This window comes from Hypanus sabinus, chromosome 12, assembly GCF_030144855.1.
Source record: "Hypanus sabinus isolate sHypSab1 chromosome 12, sHypSab1.hap1, whole genome shotgun sequence".
Classification (NCBI taxonomy): domain Eukaryota; kingdom Metazoa; phylum Chordata; class Chondrichthyes; order Myliobatiformes; family Dasyatidae; genus Hypanus; species Hypanus sabinus.
In genome coordinates, this window is record NC_082717.1 from 74,424,491 (window position 1) to 74,446,433 (window position 21,943).

Consider the following 21,943-nt stretch of genomic DNA (forward strand, 5'->3'; position numbering starts at 1 on the left):
AATGAAAACAATGCAGTCTCTGCTATTAAATGCTTGAAACTGAGCGTGAATTTCTAGGCAAAACTATGAGTTAATTGCATATCATAGCTTTTTACTTCCAGTTTAAGATGGCGCTGCTGAAGGCAGGCAACAATGTACTGGTGGTTCTCAAAGCAAGAAATACTTTATTAATAACATTTTTTTCTGAAAAATAGAATGATGGTAAACAATCATCACGAGCAATAAAGAGGTGTGCGGAGGTGAGGCTGAGTTGGGGGTGGAAATGTGCGGGTACGAGACAGAGTCGGAGCAGGTGAAACTGGGAGCAAGGTTTTATCGATCTAAGCAGCGGACTGATTTGGGAAGGTTGGGTATGGGCTGGAACGTGACAGCGTGGTCCAGGCCCAGACTGTTTTGAAGTGGCAGGGCCCGAATCCTAGAGCAAGGAGCTGCCTGACGTTTGGATGATTTAAACGCTAGACCAGATGGATTGAAAAGGCCAGCTGTCAGGACCAGCGGGGAGGGGAGGGCCAGTTAACTCACTGCTCTGCATCGTTTGCTCTGCTCTTCAATGCACTGAGGCTGGGGCTGTGGGCCTGCTCTGGACTCTGTGACATTTACTGCACTCTGTGCTGAACTGAGGCTGGGGCTCTGGGCCTGCTCTGGGTTCCCCCTCCACGTTGGGTGTTGGCCAGGTTTTTTAATGGGTTCTTTTGGGTTTCTTGTTTTGTGACTGCCTGTGAGGAGATGAATCTCAAGGTTGTATAATATACTTTGATAATAAGTGTACTTTGAACTTTGACTCAGATGAAACCAATGAGAGAACAATTCCTTATTACTAAAAATACAAATCTGGGCGTTGATAGGCTCATCAGCAAGCTGGCAGAGTGGCCAGTACTGCATAGATGATGGATAAAGCATACTCACTTACTGCGAGGTCTGTTTTGTGTTTAAAATTAACTGTAGTTTTACACACTTGGATCAGGTTAATGGTGAATAGGGAGCAAGTAGAGAAAGAACAAGTTCTTTGTGATTTTGCATATAATCCTCTAAAAGTTCATGACCAACGTCATAGCCAAAGTAAACAAGTATCCAAGCATCTTTGACAAGCATAGATTTGACTTGGCCCATGACTCTTCTTCGGTGTCAAACATCTTTTAACCAATTTCTTTCAGGTATTCTGTACTACTGCATCTCTTCCACTCTCCGTCATCTTCGTTGTTTGGAGATTGCCCTCGCACATGGAGCCGATGTTAACAACTGTTCAAAGGAGGGAAAGCCAGTCTTCTTGCTCGCATGCGAACAGGCTGCAGCGTGCTCCGAAATGTGTCTACAGATACTAGAGAGAGGCGCTGATCCAAATTCTAAATATGAGGTAAGGATGCTCCAAGTGGGCAAGCTGAACAGCCTGCCTAAGAACACCCATTAAAGAGCAACATCAAATCACAGAGTTACAGAATTATTTCCAAAACAGTAGCCCCTCAGCTACTGGAGTGTAGCTATAAAATTAATCAGATCCAGATCCAGCTTTACTTATCAAGTGTCTGTCGATACGTAAACCGAAATGTGTCATTTGAGTTAATAACCAATGCACCCGAGGATGTGCGGGGGTCAGCCTGCAAGTGTTGCCATACGTTCCAGCACCAACGTTGCATGACTATACTGCTCGGTAGAACAACACAGAGCACACAAAACAACAACAGTGAACGAGCCTGGTTTCTCCTTTCCCTACTACCCACCCAGCCACACACATACATAGTCCTCTGGCCCCAGGAGAAGCCGTCAGCCTCCAGCGTACTCAGAAATTCACAGACTTGAGGCTTTGACCTTCCGGCCTCGACTTCCGGAATTCTGAGCAAACTTTCAGGCTTCAATCTGGACTGCGATTGTCCTTCAGGCTTTGATCCGGATCTCTGACTGACCTTTGGGTTGCGATCCGGAACTCTGACCTTGGATCTCAGTCTGGACCTCCGATCAATCTTTGGGCTTCAATCTGCAGTATCAACTCCCAACTTGCAGACGATGACAAAAGAGGGCCAGAGCTCCAGACCATCTTGACAGGTACCTCAGCTCACTACCATCTTGCCCCTCTTCCCCAAGAAATGTTTATCAAGTTCTATCACCTGCTCTCCCCACAGATATTTATCCCATTCCATCACCTTTTCAGACAAAGCACTCCAGAACTCCACTTTGTTTAAAAACATGTTTCTGCCCGTCCCTTCTACTACCAACACTGGTTAATAATATTACCACACTGGTTAATCAGAATTTGAATCAGCTTTAATATCACCAGCATTTGTCGTGAAATTTGTTAACTTTGTGGCAGCCGTATAATGCATGATAAATATAGCAAAAACAGAATTATAGTAAGTATATATATGTGTGTTAAATAGTTAAGGTAAGTAGTGCAAAAGCAGATATTTTAAACAAAGTAGTGTTCATTAGTTTAATGTCCATTTAGAAATCTGGTGGTAGTCGGGAAGAAGCTGTTCCTGAATCACTGAAAGTATGCCTTCAGGCTTCTGTTCCTCCTTCCTGGTGGTAGCAATTAATAATATTTCCACATTGGAAACATGTTCCTCCTTAAAGCTAAACTTTGGTAGGTGGAATATATAGTTCAAAATGTTAATTAAGTGTTTTTAAATAGACTAACACAATGCAGATGGTAAACAATCACATTTCTGATTGGAAAACATCAGGCAAGGATTTTACTCATTCATTCCTCTGAGAAACTCCATCACACTGGATTCAGAGGACAATAAAACGATGGAGAGACTCTTGCCCTAAAGACTAAACAGATTTAAATTTAAAATGAAAAAAAAATCTGTTCTGGCAGCAATCTCAGAAGCATGGGGGTTTGGATTTAGTGAGAAACAATATATTTATCAAAAATTAACCTTTACACTGAGCTGTCCCTCTCCCCTGTATGTAAACAAAGTGGGAAAGGAAGTACGGAGTTTGGACCCTGAGCTTCACACGCTCAGGCTTAACTAGTCACTTGGTAAAGTTTATAGAAAAAATGGCAGCAAAAGGGAGGTGGGGACTGATAGTTGGACGTTTTCCAGCACTACTGTGAACCTTATTCCCTTAAACTAACCTCCTAAACTGGAGATTAGAACCCAGCATCCTGCCTATCAGATTAGGATCCAGTTGAAATAAAATCACCAAGGGAGTGGGGTTAAAACTTCACAGCAATTGGTAAATCTCAACTGCCTGTCAGATATGCTTCAGAAATACAATCTCAAATGTCTAAACTTTAAAAAGATCCTAGGACAGATCGGTTGGCCAGAAAACCATAGGATCATTAGAGATATAATTAGAGGCAACAACGGATAGATGGATTTATGTTGAGCTAATTGACCTCTCTAATTAATTTCTTACTTCCATTTTTGTTAGATCTGATACATAGTATGTTGCTATTGTGTACACTGAGTTTTTTTTTGTCCATTCCGATCTTTACCGAGGAAGGAGTTTTAAAGGGGATCCGAGGGGAAAGTTTTACACAGTGAGTGGTTGATACCTGAAGCACGTTACCTGGTGAAATCAGATACAATCAAAACATTTAAAAGATATTTAGACAGGACCTTGAATAGACAAGAAGGATACAGACCTAATGCAGGCAAGTGGGAAGAGTGTAGATAGATAAAGCAGTCTGCATGGATGTGGTGGGGCTGATGACCTTTGTGACTCAAGGACTGTCCATGTCCTTAGCTGATTTATAGACTAGACTGACCTTCCTTATCCCCAAAATTGAAAAATTGTTAACTCTATGACTGATGCCAAGTATTTTTTTCGCAGACTACTAACATATTTTTACAGTTGTGATGTTATGAACTTCAACAGAGTTCCAATTTAACCATGTGGTGACTCTTATCACCCAGTTGCTTCAGTTCCTGCTTTCTGTTTCTGATCTTGTTGCAGCAATCCTCACCACCTTTGAAACTTTAACTTGAGCTGTAATGTTCAGCTACAAGAGCAGGAGATGTTCAAGATGGCAGAGATGGCGGGATCCAAGGTAGACTCGATGGAAGGACAGTGCAGTGTAAATTAAGGATAGAATAAGTAGGAGTACTAAATTGATAGAAGGGGGAGGAAGACAATTTTTAACTTGATAGTTTTAAAACTTAACAAATATGACACAATCCTTCCCTCCTACCCAAAAGCAAGTTAAAATTTAATTTAAATCGCTGAATCTGAAATTGTAGTGTTTCTTAGCCTTGTAAGTCATGCTCTGTCATTTGCCAGAAAGGGTATATTTTTCCAATTTAGTTCTCCTAGATGAAACATGAATATCAAGAAATTAGAGCTCAAATAGGAACACAGAACATAAATCATTCCTTTAAAATGTAGGCGGATCAGAATAAAGTTTTCAAAGTACCTGTTTCTGGTAAGCATCATTATTTGCACTCTGGGGAATTAGCCCTGGTATCCTCTGCTGTCAGTACGTGGCAATACACAGGGTAGACTTACTGTAATTTCACGCCCATACTAGGGGTTTGCACCGGTAAACTCTTTGCGAAGCTATGGGCCGATTATCTTGCAGGGCCTGATGGCCTTTGTGAATGCATTTCAGAAACGTATTCCATTTTCCCATCTTCAAGAAAATTGATGAAAGCTAGAAATGAGATAGAATAATTTACCTTTTAGTATTTACTTGTATGGGAACTGGTCACCTTTCACCAGCAAAAGGCAGTCTGTGTTTTTACAATGAATAGAGCTGATGCCTCACAACGCCAGAGATCCAGACCCAATCCCGACCTCAGATGCTGACATGCAGGTTCTTTCTGTGAGCATGTGGTTTCTTCCGACTGCCGTGGTTCTTCCGCCAAAGACATCCCAAAGACATGGAAGTCGGCGGATTAGTTGGCCCTCTTACTGTCTCAATTAAGAATATAGTTAAGTATTAGAATCTGGGGTTAGTTGTTTAGAATATGAGAAGAATATTAAAAAATGAGATAAGTGCAGCATTAGAGTAAATGGTTGTTGGCGGCATGGATTTGATGGGCCAAAGAGGCTGTTTTTATACTGTGTTCCATTCAGTGTTCTTTAACCAAATTTATAAAGGTGAAGTGCTGCATGCACATAATCAAGTACAGTTGTTTGGAGCAGACGGAGGAATTAGCAGCTGCAGCTGATAGGCAAAATGATGATCATTTCTAATTTGGTAATTAGTTTGTAATTGGAAACTAAAGCCCCAAACTTTGGGAGGCCCCAACCCTAAACCTAAACACTGTCCCTAAACTTTGAATTAGGTTGGGTGAGTGTGGAAGGCAGGCAGGAGGGTTGATGGTTTGCGGGTAGGTGTTTGAAGGTCGAGAGCTGATGAAGTGCATTTTACCGATGTTACACACTATGATGATGGTGGAGAGCGAATATGGCAAATCATTGCTCTGGTTGATCCTGGATCTTGTCAAGTTTCTTGGGAATTGCTCACCATGTACTTTGTTAGGAGTGAAGGGATTTTCTTATGTTAGTACCATTGAATGTCTATGAGAACAAGGATCAGAATTTACTCAAATGATAAAGATGACCTTTGTACGCTTTCAGCTTTAGGAACATCAGAAAAGCTACATAATTCTATTTGCACTGTTAGCTGGTGCAGTGGAGAGTATTGTGAAGGTCTTTAAATTCTACATGGACTCGCTTGATCTCTTGTCATTCCTGTGGTTTAAATCCAGCAAAATTTTCACCTGGAAAATGTGTAGGTAGTTGTTTAAAGCCATTCTTGGCATTTCCTCGGGGAATCATTCTCAACTAATGCAGTAGGCTGGGGAACCCGTGTGGAACGCCCAGTTATATTATTTTGAGAGATATATAAGACAAGATTTCCAGGTTTATCAGCATCCTATTCCATTTGTTGGCATTCGGAGGAGCCAAGTCTCATTATAATTCATGGAAGTACCTACCTGAAATTTAATTGGTCTTCATACACTATCAATGATAAGTTAATATAACAATGATACACCTCATAAGTTGCTCTGTGTAACCTGCTTCACACAAGCGGCATACAGTCAGCCCTCCTTATCCACGAGGGATTGGTTCCGGGACCTCCTGCGGATACCAAAAGACGCTGATGCTCAAGTCCCTTATATTGTTACGTATGCAGCAGCAATGAATACGAAACTGAGATGGGGTTTATAAACAAATCTCGCGATTTATTAACCTCTGCTCAAAACTTAGAAAAGTAAGCAAATGACTAACTTAACCGGTAGTTAACAGTTAGGCGGCAATATCTAACGAACAGTCAAACGTAGAAACTGTTCTTAATGAGTTCTCATACAAGCACAGACTTAAAATGATGAATTCAAAAGTCCATGTGATTTATACAGTCATTAAGGAGAGACTTCCCTGAAACAAACGATTCCTTCGAAGTAATGACGAATCTGCCGATCCCACAGCCAGGAGATGCCTTGTTCTAAGAAATCACGAGGAAATAAAAGGAACTGACCTTTTGACTGGAGGGTGGTCACTGCATAAACCTTCCCACCTTGCATGGGTTTAACTCAAATGTGCATACCACAATTCCTGAACGAAGTCACAGAGGTCTATCATTCCCCGAAACACTGAACAACATTAACTTTATCCAATCCTTTGAACTCAGATAAGCCCGATAATGCCTTCACTCTCTGATACTGGACTGTAAGGGTGAAATAAACATGCAACAAACAAAACTGGTGCAGCCTCCACATCTCCAACCGGCACCAAACAACGTTGCACAAAAAAAATGAGAACTGTGTCACAGACTGCAGGCTTGGTTTAAATACCGTTTGGAACATGCCATCACATGACGTAACATTACCCCACGGTCATGAGACAATTACATCATCCCACTGTTCCGTGTTCAGACTGTGAGCATGTAACAATATAAAATGGCGTAGTATTTGCATATAACCTACGCACATGCTCCCGTATACTTTAAATCATCTCTAGATTACTTATAATACCTAACACAATATAAATGCTATGTAAAACAGTTGTTATGTTGTAATGTTGAGGGAATATTGACAAGACAAAAAAACTGTACATGTTCCTCTTGCTCACAGGCAACGGGCCATACAGCGCTAATGGAAGCATCCAGAGAAGGTGCCATTGACGTTGTGCGCGCTATCCTGGAGAAAGGCTGCGAGGTTAATCTTCTACAAAAGGATCGGTACAATGCTGCACATTTTGCTGCCCAGGGGGGTTTCTTTGAGGTACAAAAATCAAAACATTATAAGCATCTGCTGTGTAAGTTTAGTCATTGAATCAACTGTGTTGCATTTTTCTTGGCATCAGAATAAAATTGTAAAAATTATAAGGCTTTTTAATAAGCATTAGCTTCCGTCTAAACTTCAAACTAAGTTAAATACATGCTATTTTAATGTTGTATTATTGAATGCAGGAAGCTGAAGTAATTCAAGTGGCACCGAACCATAAAAACATTGCTTAGAAACCTGGTAATTAACCATCAAGTCAAGCCTGATGTTTTTCTTCACATGAACTAGTTCCTCTAATCTCCTGCGATCTTCCTATGCTCTTTAATATTCCTTGTTTCAAGCAACTATTGAAAGCTGTTTTTAAGTAATCTATCATCTCTGCTTCAAAGACAACTTAAAGAACTGAATGTTCCAGCCATGAATTTTTAAAAGCCTGCCAGTGATGTCTTGCACACTCTATACAAAGTCAAGCATTGAGTTAAATTCTTCCTGTGGTTTGCAAGAGCACAAATAAGGTTTCCTTATTCATCAGAAATAGGGTTTTTTGGGAGCTGAGGCTGTATAATGACTGCCTTGCACAGCAAGTAACCCCAGTTCATGAAAATTGGTGGGAGCTAGAAGAATCAGAATCAGGTTTATTATCACTGGCATGTGCCATGAAGTTTGTTAACTGAGCAGCAGCAGTACAATGCAATGCATGTTAATACAGAAAGAAAAGCGAATAAATCAATTACAGGAAGTATGTATGTATATTGAATAGTTTAAAATACTCCAAACTCAGAAATAATGTCTATTTTTTTTAAAATGAGGTAGTGTTCATGGGTTCGATGTCCATTTTGGAATCGTATGGCAGAGGGGAAGAAGCTGTTCCTGAATCACCAAATGTATGCCTTCAGGCTTCTGTACCTCCTTCCTGATGGTAACAATGAGAAGAAGTCATGGCCTGCATGATGGGATCCTTAATACCGTAATAGATGTTGCCTTTCCAAAGCACCACTCTTTGAAGATGTCTTGGGTAGTACGGAGGCTAGTACCCATAATGGAGCTGGCTAATTTTACAACTTTCTGTAGCTTCTTTCAGTCCTGTGCAGTAGCCGCTCCCCCCCCCCCCCCACCCCAATGCCAAACAGTCATGCAGGTTGTCAAAATGTTCTCCGTGGTACATCTATAGCAGTTTTCAAGTGTTTTAGTTGACAAGCCAACTCTTCAAACTCCTAATGAAATGTAGCTGCTCTCTTGTCTTCTTTATAGCTGCATCAATCTGTTGGGACCAGGTTAGATCCTCAGGGATCTTGACACCCAGAAACTTGAAACTGCTCACTCTCTCCATTTCTGATCCCTCTGTGAGGATTGGTTCATGTTCCCTTGACGTGCCCTTCCTGAAGCCCACTCTTTTGTCTTACTGACATTGAGTACAAGATTGTTGCTGCAACGCCACTCAACTGGCTGGTATATCTCGCTACTGTATGCCCTCTCATCTCTGTCTGAGGTTTTACCAACAGTGATTGTATCATCAGCAAATTTATTGATGGTATACCCATACAGTCATGGGTATAGAGCAGTGGGCTAAGCACACTCCCCTGAGGTGCACTAGTGTTGATCGTCAGCAAAGAGGAGATATTATAACTAGTCTGCACAGATTGTGTTCTTCCAATCAGGAAGTCAAGGATCCAGTTGCAGAGGGAAGTACAGCGGCCCAGGTTCCATAGCTCATCGATCAGGACTGTAGGAATGATGGTATTAAACACTGAGCTATAGTCAAAGAACAGCATCCTGGCACAGGTGTTTGTATTGTTCAGGTCACCTAAGGCTATGTGAAGAGCCATTTATAGAAACATAGAAAACCTTCAGCACAATACAAGCCCTTCAGCCCACAAAGCTGTGCCAATCATGTCCCTGCCTTAGAAATTACTAGGCTTACCTATAGCCCTCTGGTTTTCTAAGCTCCATGTATCTATCTGAAAGTCTCTTAAAAGACCCTATCGTATCCATCTCCATCACCATTGCCAGCAGCCCGTTCCATGCACTCGCCACTCTCTGAGTAAAAACCTTACCCCTGACATCTCCTCTACCTACTCCCCAGCCCCTTAAACCTGTGTCCTCTTGTGGCAACCATTTCAGCCCTGGGAAAAAGCCTCTGACTATCCACATGATCAATGCCTCTCATCATCTTATACACCTCTATCAGGTCATCTCTCATCCTCTAGTGCTCCGAGGAGAAAAGGCCGAGTTCACTCAACCTGTTCTCATAAGGCATGCTCCCCAACCCAGGCAACATTCAGACATAAGAGGTCTGAGCAGGAGAAAGTGGAATGCCCCCTTGAACCTATTCTAGTGTTTGGCTGAAAACTGTTTGACCCACCATGCAGTAATCTCTATTGATTTCCTTTATGTCCAAAAATTTATTGATCTCATCACTGAATACAGTAAACACTACCTGGCATGTGCTGGATTGGACAACTGCCTGGTGTTGTCCCTCTGTTGGCTCAGCCACTTACTGAAAAGTGCTGGATAGTAAAACAAGAAGCAATAATGTTTTTATTAGAACTAAACTACAGCTTTCAAGAATAGAGAATTCCAAAGTTTTACAGCCTCTGAGTGACGGATTTTCTGTTCACCTTCTTTCGTTGCCTTAGAACCCTTAAGGCAGAGATGAGGAGGTGGTTCTAATCTGCAGGTTGTGAATCTTTGGTATTCCCTACACCAGTGATCTGTGGAGGTCCAATCTATGAATCCATCTAAGAAGGAACAGGCACTTTCTATAGGAGAGTCAAGAGTTAAGACAATTAGCTGGGAAGTGGAATTTGAGGCCAGTATCATATCAGCCGTTATCTATTAAAGGACAGAGCAGGCTTTAGGGATCGGCGGACTCACTCTGTTCAGTTACTTTCTTTTGTAAAAATTCAATCTTTCAACCTGAGACTGTCATCCCTAGCTCTAGGCTGTCTTTTTTTCCTCAAGGAAAATCTAAGCATCAAGTCCATAAGCCCGTTCGCAATTAGTTGAATTAATTCTTCCGACGGCAGAAACATTTATCGAGTGGGGCAGGGAGGAGGGGATGGGGCTTCGTGATGGGAGTTTGGCTGTGCCATTACCTAGTGGAATGAAATAATTCAAGCTCTCAGAGTAAGCGAGAGTTTATTCATCTCTGAAATAAAGTCAAAAATTACTGGAAACACTGGGCAGGTCTGGCAGCCAGGGTGAGAAGAGAAACAGAGAGAATGATTCAGATTGAAGACACTTTGTAAGAACTAGGAAAGTGAGAAAAAGAGCTCAATTCAAGTTGATGTATGACTCTGGGAAAATGCTGGAACACTTAGCAGATCAAGCATCATTGGGAAAAGAGAAAGTTAAAGTTTCATGTCAAAGATCCTTTGTCAGAACCAGGACAGGGAAATTTTTAAATTAAAATCCAAGTTGTAGGGGAAGGAGTGTAAAGGATAAAGGAGCTATCTCTCATAAGGTTATCATAGTGATACACTACATTTAAAGTGTATTGTTAATGTGGATACCGGGAGAGAAAGTAAACAAAAGGATATGCAAAAGCTGTAAAATTGAGGTCAGATCTGTTGCATAGAACAGTAGGAAATGGCCAGCAGATCATGCAGCATTAATCTCTCTGCTCCCTGCAGGATCCACTAGTCACAGCCTGCCAATCTGAGAAGGGTCTATTTATTCCAACTCTGTTCTGTCAGATAACCAGCCCTCAAATCATATCAGCATATTACCCCATTTCTGTGTACTCTAATGCCAGTGACCAACTTTGTTGGAATTTCAATATCTTTAGAGAAGTCGAAATAGTCCATTCCTATGGTTACCTCTAATCAGTTCAATTAGTCACATCCTCAAAGAACTCCAACCACAGTTAAAACAAGATTTTCCGTTCATAAACCCATGTCTCTGTTCAAAGTGTAGATTTGTCAATAACAAGATACTATATGGCAATAAATATACAATAAAGACTATTTGTTTTATATCTTCGATTGAGATGGAAGCTTCCAGGAATAGAAAGGAAACTGTCCACGTTGGAATGAACCCTCTAAGGCACACTTTGAATAATTTCCTCTCTTTACAATCTCCAGAAAGCACTCTGTTTTTTTGAGCACAGTTTGTATTGAGCCATCTGCAGTGGCATTGAAGTTGCCTGTGAGGTGACTGACTGTGAGGTAGGTCTTCACTGACAGCTAACTACAGAGCTCAGTAGGCTGTGCTGCTTCTCCCTTTCCTAGAGAACTACCGGAACAAAATCTGGCTCTTTGTCCCATCAGGTCTGTGCCAAACTCTTATTCTGCCTAGTTCCATAGCCCTCCATACCCCTCACACCCATGTACTTATCTAAATTTCTCTTAAATGATTGAACCTGCATCCACCACTTCCGCTGGCAGGCGGTTCCACACTCTCACCACTCTCTGAGTGAAGAAGATCCCCCTCTGGATCTGCTTAAATATGTCATCTTTCGCCCTAACCTCTAGTTCTAGTCTCACCCTTCCTCAGTGGAAAAAGCCTGCTTGCATTTCCCTTTCCCTACTTTCTGGACTCCAGTTTATGTTAGGAAACATTCAGCCATGCATTGCATGACAATTGAAGTCATTAGCTGCTCTGAGGAGATGCCCGATACACTTCCATGGATCTCAACTGGACAGGCTCAGTACAATTTTACCACTGGTGTGACTTGGAAACAATCGCTGATGTAGTTTACTCCAGGTTTCATCGTTTTCAGATTCATCGCGCCGAAGGAATAAAAGGCTTTGAACCGTTGGCTCAATAAATGAAACTGACGGTTTATTAATATGTTTATTTTATTTTAGATCCTTCGAGCTTTAGTGGCTTATGACTGCGATATCAATGTTATCAACATAGATGGAAACTCTCCATTACACCTTGCAGCAATGGGAGGATTTGCTGACTGTGCCAAGTTTCTGGCACAACGAGGTACAGTTACGAAGCCTGTGAGGCAAGCAAATGCTTCCCACAGAAATGTCTGGCTTAGTGCGTTATCCAAACTGCACCTGTTTACATCTAATAGAGTAATGGCAAAAGTTGAAGGCTTCCAATTATCTAATGTATGTCATTTTACACTGTTAAAGTGTTAGATAAATGCTGATTTTTTATTTTATTTTTGTAGTATATAATGTGTGATATATTTATTAGACTCGTTGCAGCTGCATTTTATTACTGCTCTAAAATTTGGCCTCAGTCGCTCTGCACCTATTGATGTGCAGCTCACTTTTAAAACTTCCGAGACAAGCCAATTTTAATGACTGAACTTGCTTTAGTATCTGAAACTGACCTCCTGCTAAAAAATCTGCCGAGAGCGACTGTGTGAGAAGATGAGAGTTTATGAGGATTAGGCCAATGCATTAGTGGCAGTTCTTTGAAAGAACCTTCCAATTAGTCCTCCACTTTTCTACTCATTCTCCATAGCAGCTTTTCAAGCATTTTTTTGGACCCCCTCTCTGAAATTATCATTGGATCTTCCTGCACCAGTATAACATATAGGAGTTGCAACAGGACTAGGAACTGGTGACCCTAAAGAAGCAGTCCTTGATGTGTGGTAACTAGCTGAAGGAGTGTGGGGATTGTAATGATGTGAAGTTTAGTAGTCACAAGGATTTATTCCCAGGGAACAGCAGCACTCCTGTTCCTTCAAGGTATTCAAAGTCATCCTGTGGGTACTGAAAGGCATCAGGAACCTTTGGTTCCATTGGCTGCTTGCAGCCTTGCTTCTCTGGCAACACACACAAAATGGAGGAACTCAGCAGCATGTATGGAGAGGTATAAACCATTGACGTTTCGGTTTGAGACCTTTCATCAGGACTTCGGCAAGGGGGTACAGGTGATTAGCAAGTAAGAACAGGTTAGGAATTTTTAGTATATAGAAGTCACCTAAAATAGCAAATGACAACATATTAAATAGAGTAAGGGTGCAGGATCAGGTGATGTGTGTGATGTGGGAACTGGTGAACTCCATTGTGGTTATTCTGACTTCGGCGATTGGCAAATGTTAAGAGTCCATCATTAAAGAGGAGATTTCAGAATACTTGGAAGCATATGATCAAGTAGGCCGAAGTCAGCATGGTTTCCTTATGGGAAAATCATGCCTGAAAAATCATTTGGAATTCTTTGAGGAAATAACACCAAGGATAGACAGTCAGTGGATGTTGTTTACTTGGATTTTCAGAAGGCCGTTTACAAGATGCCAAACATGAGACTGGTTAACAAGATAAGAGCCCATGATACAGGGAAGATTCAGACTGCACAAGGTAAAGAATAGGAACGATGGGGTCCCTTTCTGATTGTCTGCCAATGTCGAGAGGTATTCCACAGGGGTTGATGTTGGGACCACATCTTTTCGTGTTGTATGTTAATGATTTGAATGACAAAATTGACGGTTTTGTGGACAATACGAAGATAGGTGGATGGGTAGGTTGTGTTGAGGAGCAGGGTGTCTGCAAAAGGATTTAGACAGATTAGGATGATGGGCAAAGAAGTGACAGATGGAATACAGTAAAAGACGTGTATGGTCATGCACTTTGGTAGAAGAAGTGAAGGTGTAGACTGTTTTCTAATTGGGCAGTGAATTCAGAAATCAGAAGTGCAATGGGACCTAAAGGTTAACTTGAGTTGGTAGTAAGGAAGGCAAGTGCATTGTTAGCACTCATTTCAAGAGGACTAGAATATAAAAGCAAGAACGTAATTCTGAGATTCTGAAAGGACCTGGTCACACCACAATTGGAGTATTGTGAGCAATTTCAGACCCCATATCTAAGAAAGGATGTGCTGACATCGGAGAGGGTCCAGAGGACGTTTATGAGATTGATTCCTGGAATGAAAGGGTTAATATACTAGCATTTGGTGGCTCTGGGCCTGTACTCGGTGGAGTTTAGAGTATTGAGTGGGGAATCTCATTGAAACCTACTGAATATAGAAAGGCTTAGATAGAAGAGAGGATGTTTCCAATACTGGGAGAATCTAGAATAGAGGACACAGCAGAATGCCAGGACATCCCTTTAGAAGAGGAAGAATTTCTTTAGCCAGACAGTCGTGAACCTGTGGAACTCACTGCCATAGATAGCTATGGAGGCCAAGTTATTGGGTATATTTAAAATGGAGGTTAATGGATACTTAATTAGTTAGGATGTCAAAGGTTATGGGGAAAAGGTAGGAGAATGAGGTTGATAGAAAATAAATCATCCATGATCAGACGTTAGAGACTAATTCTCCTATGTTTCATCATCTTATGGAAATGGGGAATAGAAGGTTATAGAGCTTCTTTTCTATGGCAATTGACAAGCTTGGAACACATCCAATGTCTAAGTGTTCTCATTCTTATGAATCCACTTACCTACCCAGATGGGGTCAATATATGGCAACTTTCAGCTTTAAACCTGGAACTATGGCTGTTGTCAAGACTGCCAGAAAAACAAAAAACACAAGAGATTCTGCAGATGCTGGAGATCCATAGCAACCCACACACAAAATGCTGAAAAATCTCAGCAGGTCAGGCAGCATCAAAGGAGAGGAATAAACAAGCAACGTTTCAGGCTGAGATTCTTCGTCAGGACTGGAAAGGAAGGGGAAGAAGCCACAATAAGAAGATGGGTTGGGCAGGGACCTCCACCTCCTCCTCTAAAGGGATGACCTTCTATCTTGCTCTGTCCTCTATACTGGGATAATTCTCATAAACATCCTCTGGGCCCTCATCAATGCCGGCAGATCCTTTCTTAGAAATTGGGCCCAAAATTGCTCACAGTACTCCAATTGTTGGCGCAGTCTCAGCCTTACATCCTTGCTTTATATTCTAGCCTTCTTGACATGAATGCTAACATTACATTGCCCTGCTTACTGCCAACTCGAGTGAACCTTCAGGGAATCCTGCACTTGCACTCCTAATTCCCTTTGCTCTTCCAGTTTCTGAATTTGCTGCCCATTTAGAAAATAGTCCACAACTTTTTTTTCTTCTAAGGTGCGTGATCTTGCACTCCTTTCACTGTATTCCATCTGCCACTTCATTGTGCATCCTCCTAATCTGTCTTAAGTCCTTCTTCAGCCTCCCTGCTCCCTCAACACTACCTGCCCCTCCACCTGTCTGCAAACATGGCCCCAAAGCTATCAATTCTGTCCTCCAAATCGTTGACGTATAACATGAGAAGTAGTAGTCCCGTTGCCACTTCTGTGGAACACAGTTAGGCACCGGCAGTCAACCAGAATAGATTCCCTTTACTCCAATACTTTGTCTCCTGACGGACAGTCAACCTTCTTCCATTCTGGTATCTTCCCTGTAATACTATGGGCTCTTATTAAGCAGCCTCATGTGCGGCACCTTGTCAAAGGCCTTTGAAAATCCATATAAACACAACTGCTGACTTTCCTTTATATGTCCTGCCTGCTATTTCCTCAAAGAATTCCAACACATATATCAGGCAAGATTTCCCCTGAAACAGTCTGTGTTGTCTTTGGCCTACTTTATTGTGTGCCTCCAAATAACCTGAAATCTCAATCTTAATAATGGGTTGTAACATTAGACGTAGGAACGGAATTAGGCCACTCAGCCCATTGAGTTTGCTCTGCAATTCCATTTATTATCCCTCTCAGCCCCATTTTTCTGCATTCTGCTCCTAACCTTTGACACTGAGTGAACAAGAACCAATCAAACATCACTTTAAATATACTGAATGACCTGGCCTCCACAGCTATCCATGACAATGAATTCTGCAGATTCACCACCCTCTGGCTAAAGAAATAACCTTCATATCTCTGGTCTAAACAGACTTCCCTCTATTCTGAGGCTGTACCCTCTGGTCCTCAGCTTGCTTGCTGTAGCAAACATCCTCTTCAAATCCATTCTATCTAGGCCTTTAAACATTCAATCGATTCAAATGATTTCCCCATTCTTCTCACCTCCAGCGAGTACAGGCCCAGAGTCATCAAACATTAATGTTCCTCATACATTAACCCTTAGATAAGAGGCCCAAGACTGCTCACTTAAGTGTTTTCTGACCAGTGCCTTATAAAAGCCTCAGCATCACATCCCACTCATATTCTAGTCCTCTCAAAATAAATGCTAACATTACATTTGCTTTCCTTATCACCAATTCAATGTACAATTTCACCTTTAGGGAATCCTGCACAAGGACTTCCAAGTCCCTTTGTAACTCTGATTTTTGAATTTTCTCCCCATTTAGAAAATAGTCTCCACCTTTATCCTTTCTACTAAAGTGTAGACCATACACTTCCCAATACTATATTCTATCTGCCATTTCTTTGGCCTTTCTCCCAATCCATCTTAAGTCCTTCAGCAGACATCTGGCACTATCTGCCTCTCCATGTATCTTTGAATCATCTGCAAACTTGGCTACAAAATCATCAATGCTGTCATCAAAATCATTGGCATAGAATGTGAAAAGAAGCGGACCCTATACAGACCGCTGCAGACACCTGTGCCTGCTTGCCGAATGCTGCTGAGCTGAAGCCTCACACTTCAGACTCCGACACTGGTCCATTTACACAGTGACCACACCCAACATGGTTCTGGTGACCTTAGCCTTATTGCCAACCACTGAAGTCAGGTTAACCACAATGGAGTCCACCACATCATACAGCTACAACACGTCACCTGATCCAACAACCCTACCCTGTTTATTTAGTTGTAATTTGTTTTTTTTAGATAACTATATTAAAAGAAACCTTACCAGTTCTTACCAGCTGTTCACCTCTGCCTCTGTACCAAAGGCTCTCAAGCCAAAACCTCAGGCCTCAGACTCCTAGACTGGTTCACTTATAGATGACCTCTCCTTGCCAAAGCCTCAGTTCCCCACTCCAGCAATGGCCGTTCCCACAATGGCACGAATCCCCATCATTCTGCTTCCCTCTCCTCCCCCGGTGGTTACCAGAGGTTCCTCAGCAATGAATGTTTTCTCTTTCACGCCCTCAGCTGCCTAACCCAGAGCCATTCAATCTGGAACGTGTTGTACTGCTTGGTGGAACCCGATTCAATAGCAGGGAAATTGAATAAACACTTGCATGAGGAGTCTCATTGAGGTTCTGGGTTTCCAGTTATTTTGCTATAGTATGGGGTCATGGTTTCATCAGATAGGGGCTTAGTAGATCATTGTGGCTCAGAGTTGCTTTGAACAATTTCCCTGATTAGTCCCATTTTCATGTTTTTTTCCCACAATTGACCTTCAATTCTCATCTCTATTTAGCTAAGTTCCCATTAAGTGGCCTACTTCAACCCCTCCCACATTCTGTTATTTCCAAAGTAGATTAAAAACAATCCCCACTCAATAGATTTTTTTTTCATTTAAGTACTGTGGCTCAAGTGTAATTTTGTGCTTTGTAATGGCAAGAAAAATATAATGGCAGCACCTCAGGTTTTTATGCTTCAATTCCCAAAATGCATCACCTTAGAAAGTGGGAGCGGTTGAAGAAGGTCACTTAATGGGGACTTAGGAGTAGCAACAGGACTGGGAACTGGTGACCCTAAGGAAATAGTCCTTGATGTGTGGTAGCTAGCTGAAGGAGTTTGAGGTTGCAGTGATGTGAAGTTTAGTAGTCCCAAGGGTTTCTTCCCAGAGAGCAGAGGAGCACTGCTGTTCCTTCCAGGTGTTCAGAGACATCCTGTGAGTACTGAATGACATCAGAGATCTTTGGTTCCTGTGGTTGCTTGTCCGGCAACACAGACAAAATGGAGGAACTCAGCAGCTCAGGCAGCATCATTTATTCATGGTGTTTGAAGTCATTGAAGTACAGTGGCTGAGGTGTAGTTTTGTGAGTTATAATGATGGGAAACTTTTGCAGCACCTCAGATTTATATGCTTCAGTTCCCAAAATGTGTCACCTGAGTGTATATTTCTTCAATATATTTAACATGGTCAAAAATATTGAATTGCCGAGTCAGAACGTATTACTTATTGTTCCTCAATGTCATGACAGAACTTGAAGAGAGAAACAAGGCAATTTAGTGGATAGGGTGGTGAAGAAAGCTTTTGGTATGCTGGTCTTTATAAATCAGAGCATTGAGTATAGGAGTTGGGATATGATGTTAAAATTGTACAAGGCATTGGTGAGACTGAATTTGGAGTATTGTGTGCAGTTCTGGTCACTGAATTATAGGAAAGATGTCAACAAAATAGAGAGAGTACAGAGGAGATTTACTAGAATTTTACCTGGGTTTCAGCACCTAAGTTACAGGGAAAGGTTGAACAAGTTAGGTCTTTATTCTTTGGAGCGTAGAAGGTTGAGGGGGGACTTGATAGAGGTATTTAAAATTATGAGGGGGATAGATAGAGCTGACGTTGATAAGCTTTTTCCATTAAGAATAGGGGAGATTCAAACAAGAGGACATGAGAGTTAGGGGGCAAAAGTTTAGGGGTAACACGAGGGGGAATTTCTTTACTCAGAGAATGGTAGCTGTGTGGAACGAGTTTCCAGTAGAAGTGGTAGAGGCAGGTTCGATATTGTCATTTAAAATTGGATAGATATGTGGACAGGAAAGGAATGGAGGGTTATGGGTTGAGTGCAGGTTAGTGGGACTAGGTGAGAGTAAGCGTTCGACACGGACTAGAAGGGCCAAGATGGCATGTTTCCATGCTGTAATTGTTATATGGTTATATTTGGAAGTTTACCTGAATGCAAAGCTTGTAATTCTTCTTCTTATAACTTTTTTTTCTCTGTCTCCCAGGGAGCAATCCCAAAGTAAAAAATTTACAGTTAAAAACTCCTAGGGCTGCAGGTAAAGCATTTGGCTTTAAAGCTGTGTCGAAAGAACTGCGTAAGGCAGAACGACTCTACAATAAGTATTCCAAACCTGGTGTGAAAAATCCAAGTCCACCCTGGGCCATCCATTTCTATGACTGGTCTCTATGCCAAGAAAATACTCTCCGGAATGCTTTTGCAACGATGGACAGAGGGGATGGCACGCTTACCCGAGAGGATTTTGCTGCAATTTTGCTGGAAAGGGGTGCACCAATAATGGAAGAGGATGTCAGTACGTTAATAGCAGCACTTGACAAATCTCGTACTGGAATTATTGACATCAATGAATTCTTCCAAGGTTCTAAATACCTTGAAAAGATTTACCTTATGTCCTCATATGAACCAAAGAAGAAAAAGGGAAAGAAAGGCAGAAAAGGCAAGAAAGGCAAGCTGAATATACCAATACCAATCTGCACAGTTCCAGAAGAATATATAATTCGACGTGAAGATGGAGGTCCACCAGACTTTATGATAGAACTATTTAAGAATTTCACTGACACAAATCGATTTAGCCGTGATAAGCCACCAGAACATCCACTGCAGGACGATTCTTCATGGTACTTAGAAAAACCAGAGAAAGTGTTTACCAGCATTAACTATGCAGCGAAAGCTGATGATATGCAATCTTTAATGAAAGCATTTTATCAGGGAATACCAGTCAATGTGCGGGACAAATATTTTACAACACCGCTTATGGCAGCGTGTGCAGATGGCAATTTTACACTTGCCAAGTACCTTGTGGAAGCAAAGTAAGTCTCTTTTCTGGCTGACATTGAAAATGTCTTAAATTTATTTCATCAATCTTGTGTATATTTTTCTGCAAACTAGTTTAAAACTTTGTAGCAAATTCAGGAGAGAAAAGTGGGCAGCACTGTCATCTCTCACCTTATAGAGTGCAAACAATAGAGTTGTAGCTGACCATGTATTTCATGTCATTTTGTATCAGCCCAGAGTTCCTGGCAATGGCACAGCCTGGAGAGTTTCAGAGAGCTCCACATGCTTGATTGCAGGAGAATTGATTAGAAACATAGCACAATACAGGCCCTTCAGCCCACAATGCTGTGCTGAACATGTGCTTGCATTAGAAATTACATAGGGTTGCCCATAATTGATCATATTTGATCACAGTGGATCAAGTGGAAGGTATTCAAAACTTATTCTGTTGGATTAAAATTGTTTTCTCCTGTTGGGATCTCCTGCAAGGCTTTGACAGGCAAATATCCACTGTTCCTTCCCCTCCTCATTTCCTCTGGAGCCAAAATGTAATGCTGCAAGTTTGCCAATATTACACTAATAAACTAAATTCCAGGAAAGCATCTGACATCATTTCAGTTCATTGCTCAAAATTTACCCTGCACTTTACTGTTTTGCAAAATGCATGGCAATTACACCTTGCCTTCTTCATAATGAATCTTTGTCCAACTGGAAGTAAATATTTGGAGCTGTTTTGCAAAATCAAGCATTCGACTTCAGTCAGCCAAAACCCCTTAAAAGGAACAAAAATAAATTACATTTAATAAATATTTACTATTGTCCTCACAAAGTAAAGCATTAAAAGAATTTGACCTGCATCATTATATGTACCGTTGAAGACTTAAGAATCAACAATTGTAACGGTAGATCCACTCTGTTTTAAAGCTGGCTATTGGCATAGGGTTAAATTGAATTTTTTTTCATGTTAGCTAGCCCTGGGGTTTACTATCTGTCACCAGAATGATAGACAAGAGAGCATTATTAAAATCTTGTTAAATATATCACTTGGAATAAACATACACAAAATAAATCAATAGCTCCATGTGAAATATCTTTACATTGTATATTCTTATAATGTGTTGTGTTTTTCTAGGGCTAATGTAAATGCATATGACAATTTAATGTGGACACCCCTGCACCATGCATGCCATGCAGGACAGTTGGACATCGTGGAATTGCTAGTGAAGGCTGGTGCATCAGTAAATGCAATTTCCATCAATGGAGCCACACCTTTAACGAGGGCAATAGAAAGCTGCAGACTGGATTGTGTGAAATATTTGATTAGCCAAGGTGCTAATGTTGAACTGGAGAACTCTAAAGGTAGGCTGGAACCATGTGACGTGTTTGGCAAATGGTATACTGCAAAAGTAGAAATATTTCTAATAACTACACCTGTCTAGAGTTTAACTTGCAATGATGGAGCAAAGTAGTTGTTGGTTTGTCAGATGCCTTGTATCTAAGCTGGTTTTTACTTCTGGCATGTGCCTGAGATAATTTAAAGGTCTGTTGACCTATTATGAATTACAGTTAACTGGCTAATATCTCCAGAAAGTTAGAGTAATTGAAGAAGCATTTGAAAAGATCATCCTTAATACCTCAAAATGGAGCAAGTTTCTTTTTCATTGTTTTTTTTCTATGGGACCAGTGATGTTCTCTTGCCCTCTTTGGTTCCAAACGCTGAATAAAAAAAAATGCTCATTCGACGTAGATAAAGGACTACTTGTACATTATCTTTGCAGCATCAAGATGCCCCAGTGTTCATGCCAACTCGAAGCATCATTGTTGTGGCTCAGATGCTATTGTGGAACTAAGGCACAGTAATGGAAAGACCTTGCATTCTGTGCAACATGGGAGAAACGTTTTGGAAGTGAGAAATCAAAAGACTCATCTCAGATCACTTTGAATTAAAGTTTCCATCGTTGGTTCCTTAAGACAGATGGCTATTTATTAACTTATTGAGATAGAGCATGAAATCAGCCCTTCCAGCTCTTCGAGCTACGCTGCCCAGCAATCCTCCAATTTAATCCTAGCTTAATCAATTTATAATGACTGATTAACCTGCCAACCGGTATCTTTGAACTGTGGGAGGGAACCAGAACACCCAGAGAAATCATGGGGAGAACGTAAAAATTCCTTACAGGCAACAGCAAGAATTGAAGCAAGGTCACTTGAACTGTAATGCATTGTGCTAACCACTATACTGCTGTGCCGACCCATTAATATGGCAATTTATTCTATGTCTCTTTCTCCCAATTGAC

At 41.3% G+C, this 21,943-nt stretch overlaps 1 protein-coding gene and 1 long non-coding RNA gene across 2 annotated transcripts in view; one reads left to right on the top strand and one right to left on the bottom strand.

Annotated features, from left to right (window-relative positions):
- Positions 1-21,943, top strand: part of ankef1a (ankyrin repeat and EF-hand domain containing 1a) — a 53,155-nt gene that overhangs the window by 23,007 nt on the left and 8,205 nt on the right. The window contains exons 3-7 of the mRNA XM_059986223.1: positions 1,155-1,354; positions 7,023-7,172; positions 11,984-12,107; positions 18,859-19,681; positions 20,779-21,005. Coding sequence (XP_059842206.1) covers positions 1,155-1,354; positions 7,023-7,172; positions 11,984-12,107; positions 18,859-19,681; positions 20,779-21,005 — 1,524 coding nt within the window. The remainder of the gene's footprint in view (positions 1-1,154; positions 1,355-7,022; positions 7,173-11,983; positions 12,108-18,858; positions 19,682-20,778; positions 21,006-21,943) is intronic.
- The window catches only part of LOC132403020 (uncharacterized), a 28,616-nt gene continuing 8,798 nt past the window's right edge, over positions 2,126-21,943 (bottom strand). Inside the window, exons 2-3 of the long non-coding RNA XR_009515159.1 lie at positions 4,358-4,594; positions 2,126-4,253 (exon numbers count right to left, since the gene is read on the bottom strand). This is a non-coding gene — a long non-coding RNA (uncharacterized LOC132403020). The remainder of the gene's footprint in view (positions 4,254-4,357; positions 4,595-21,943) is intronic.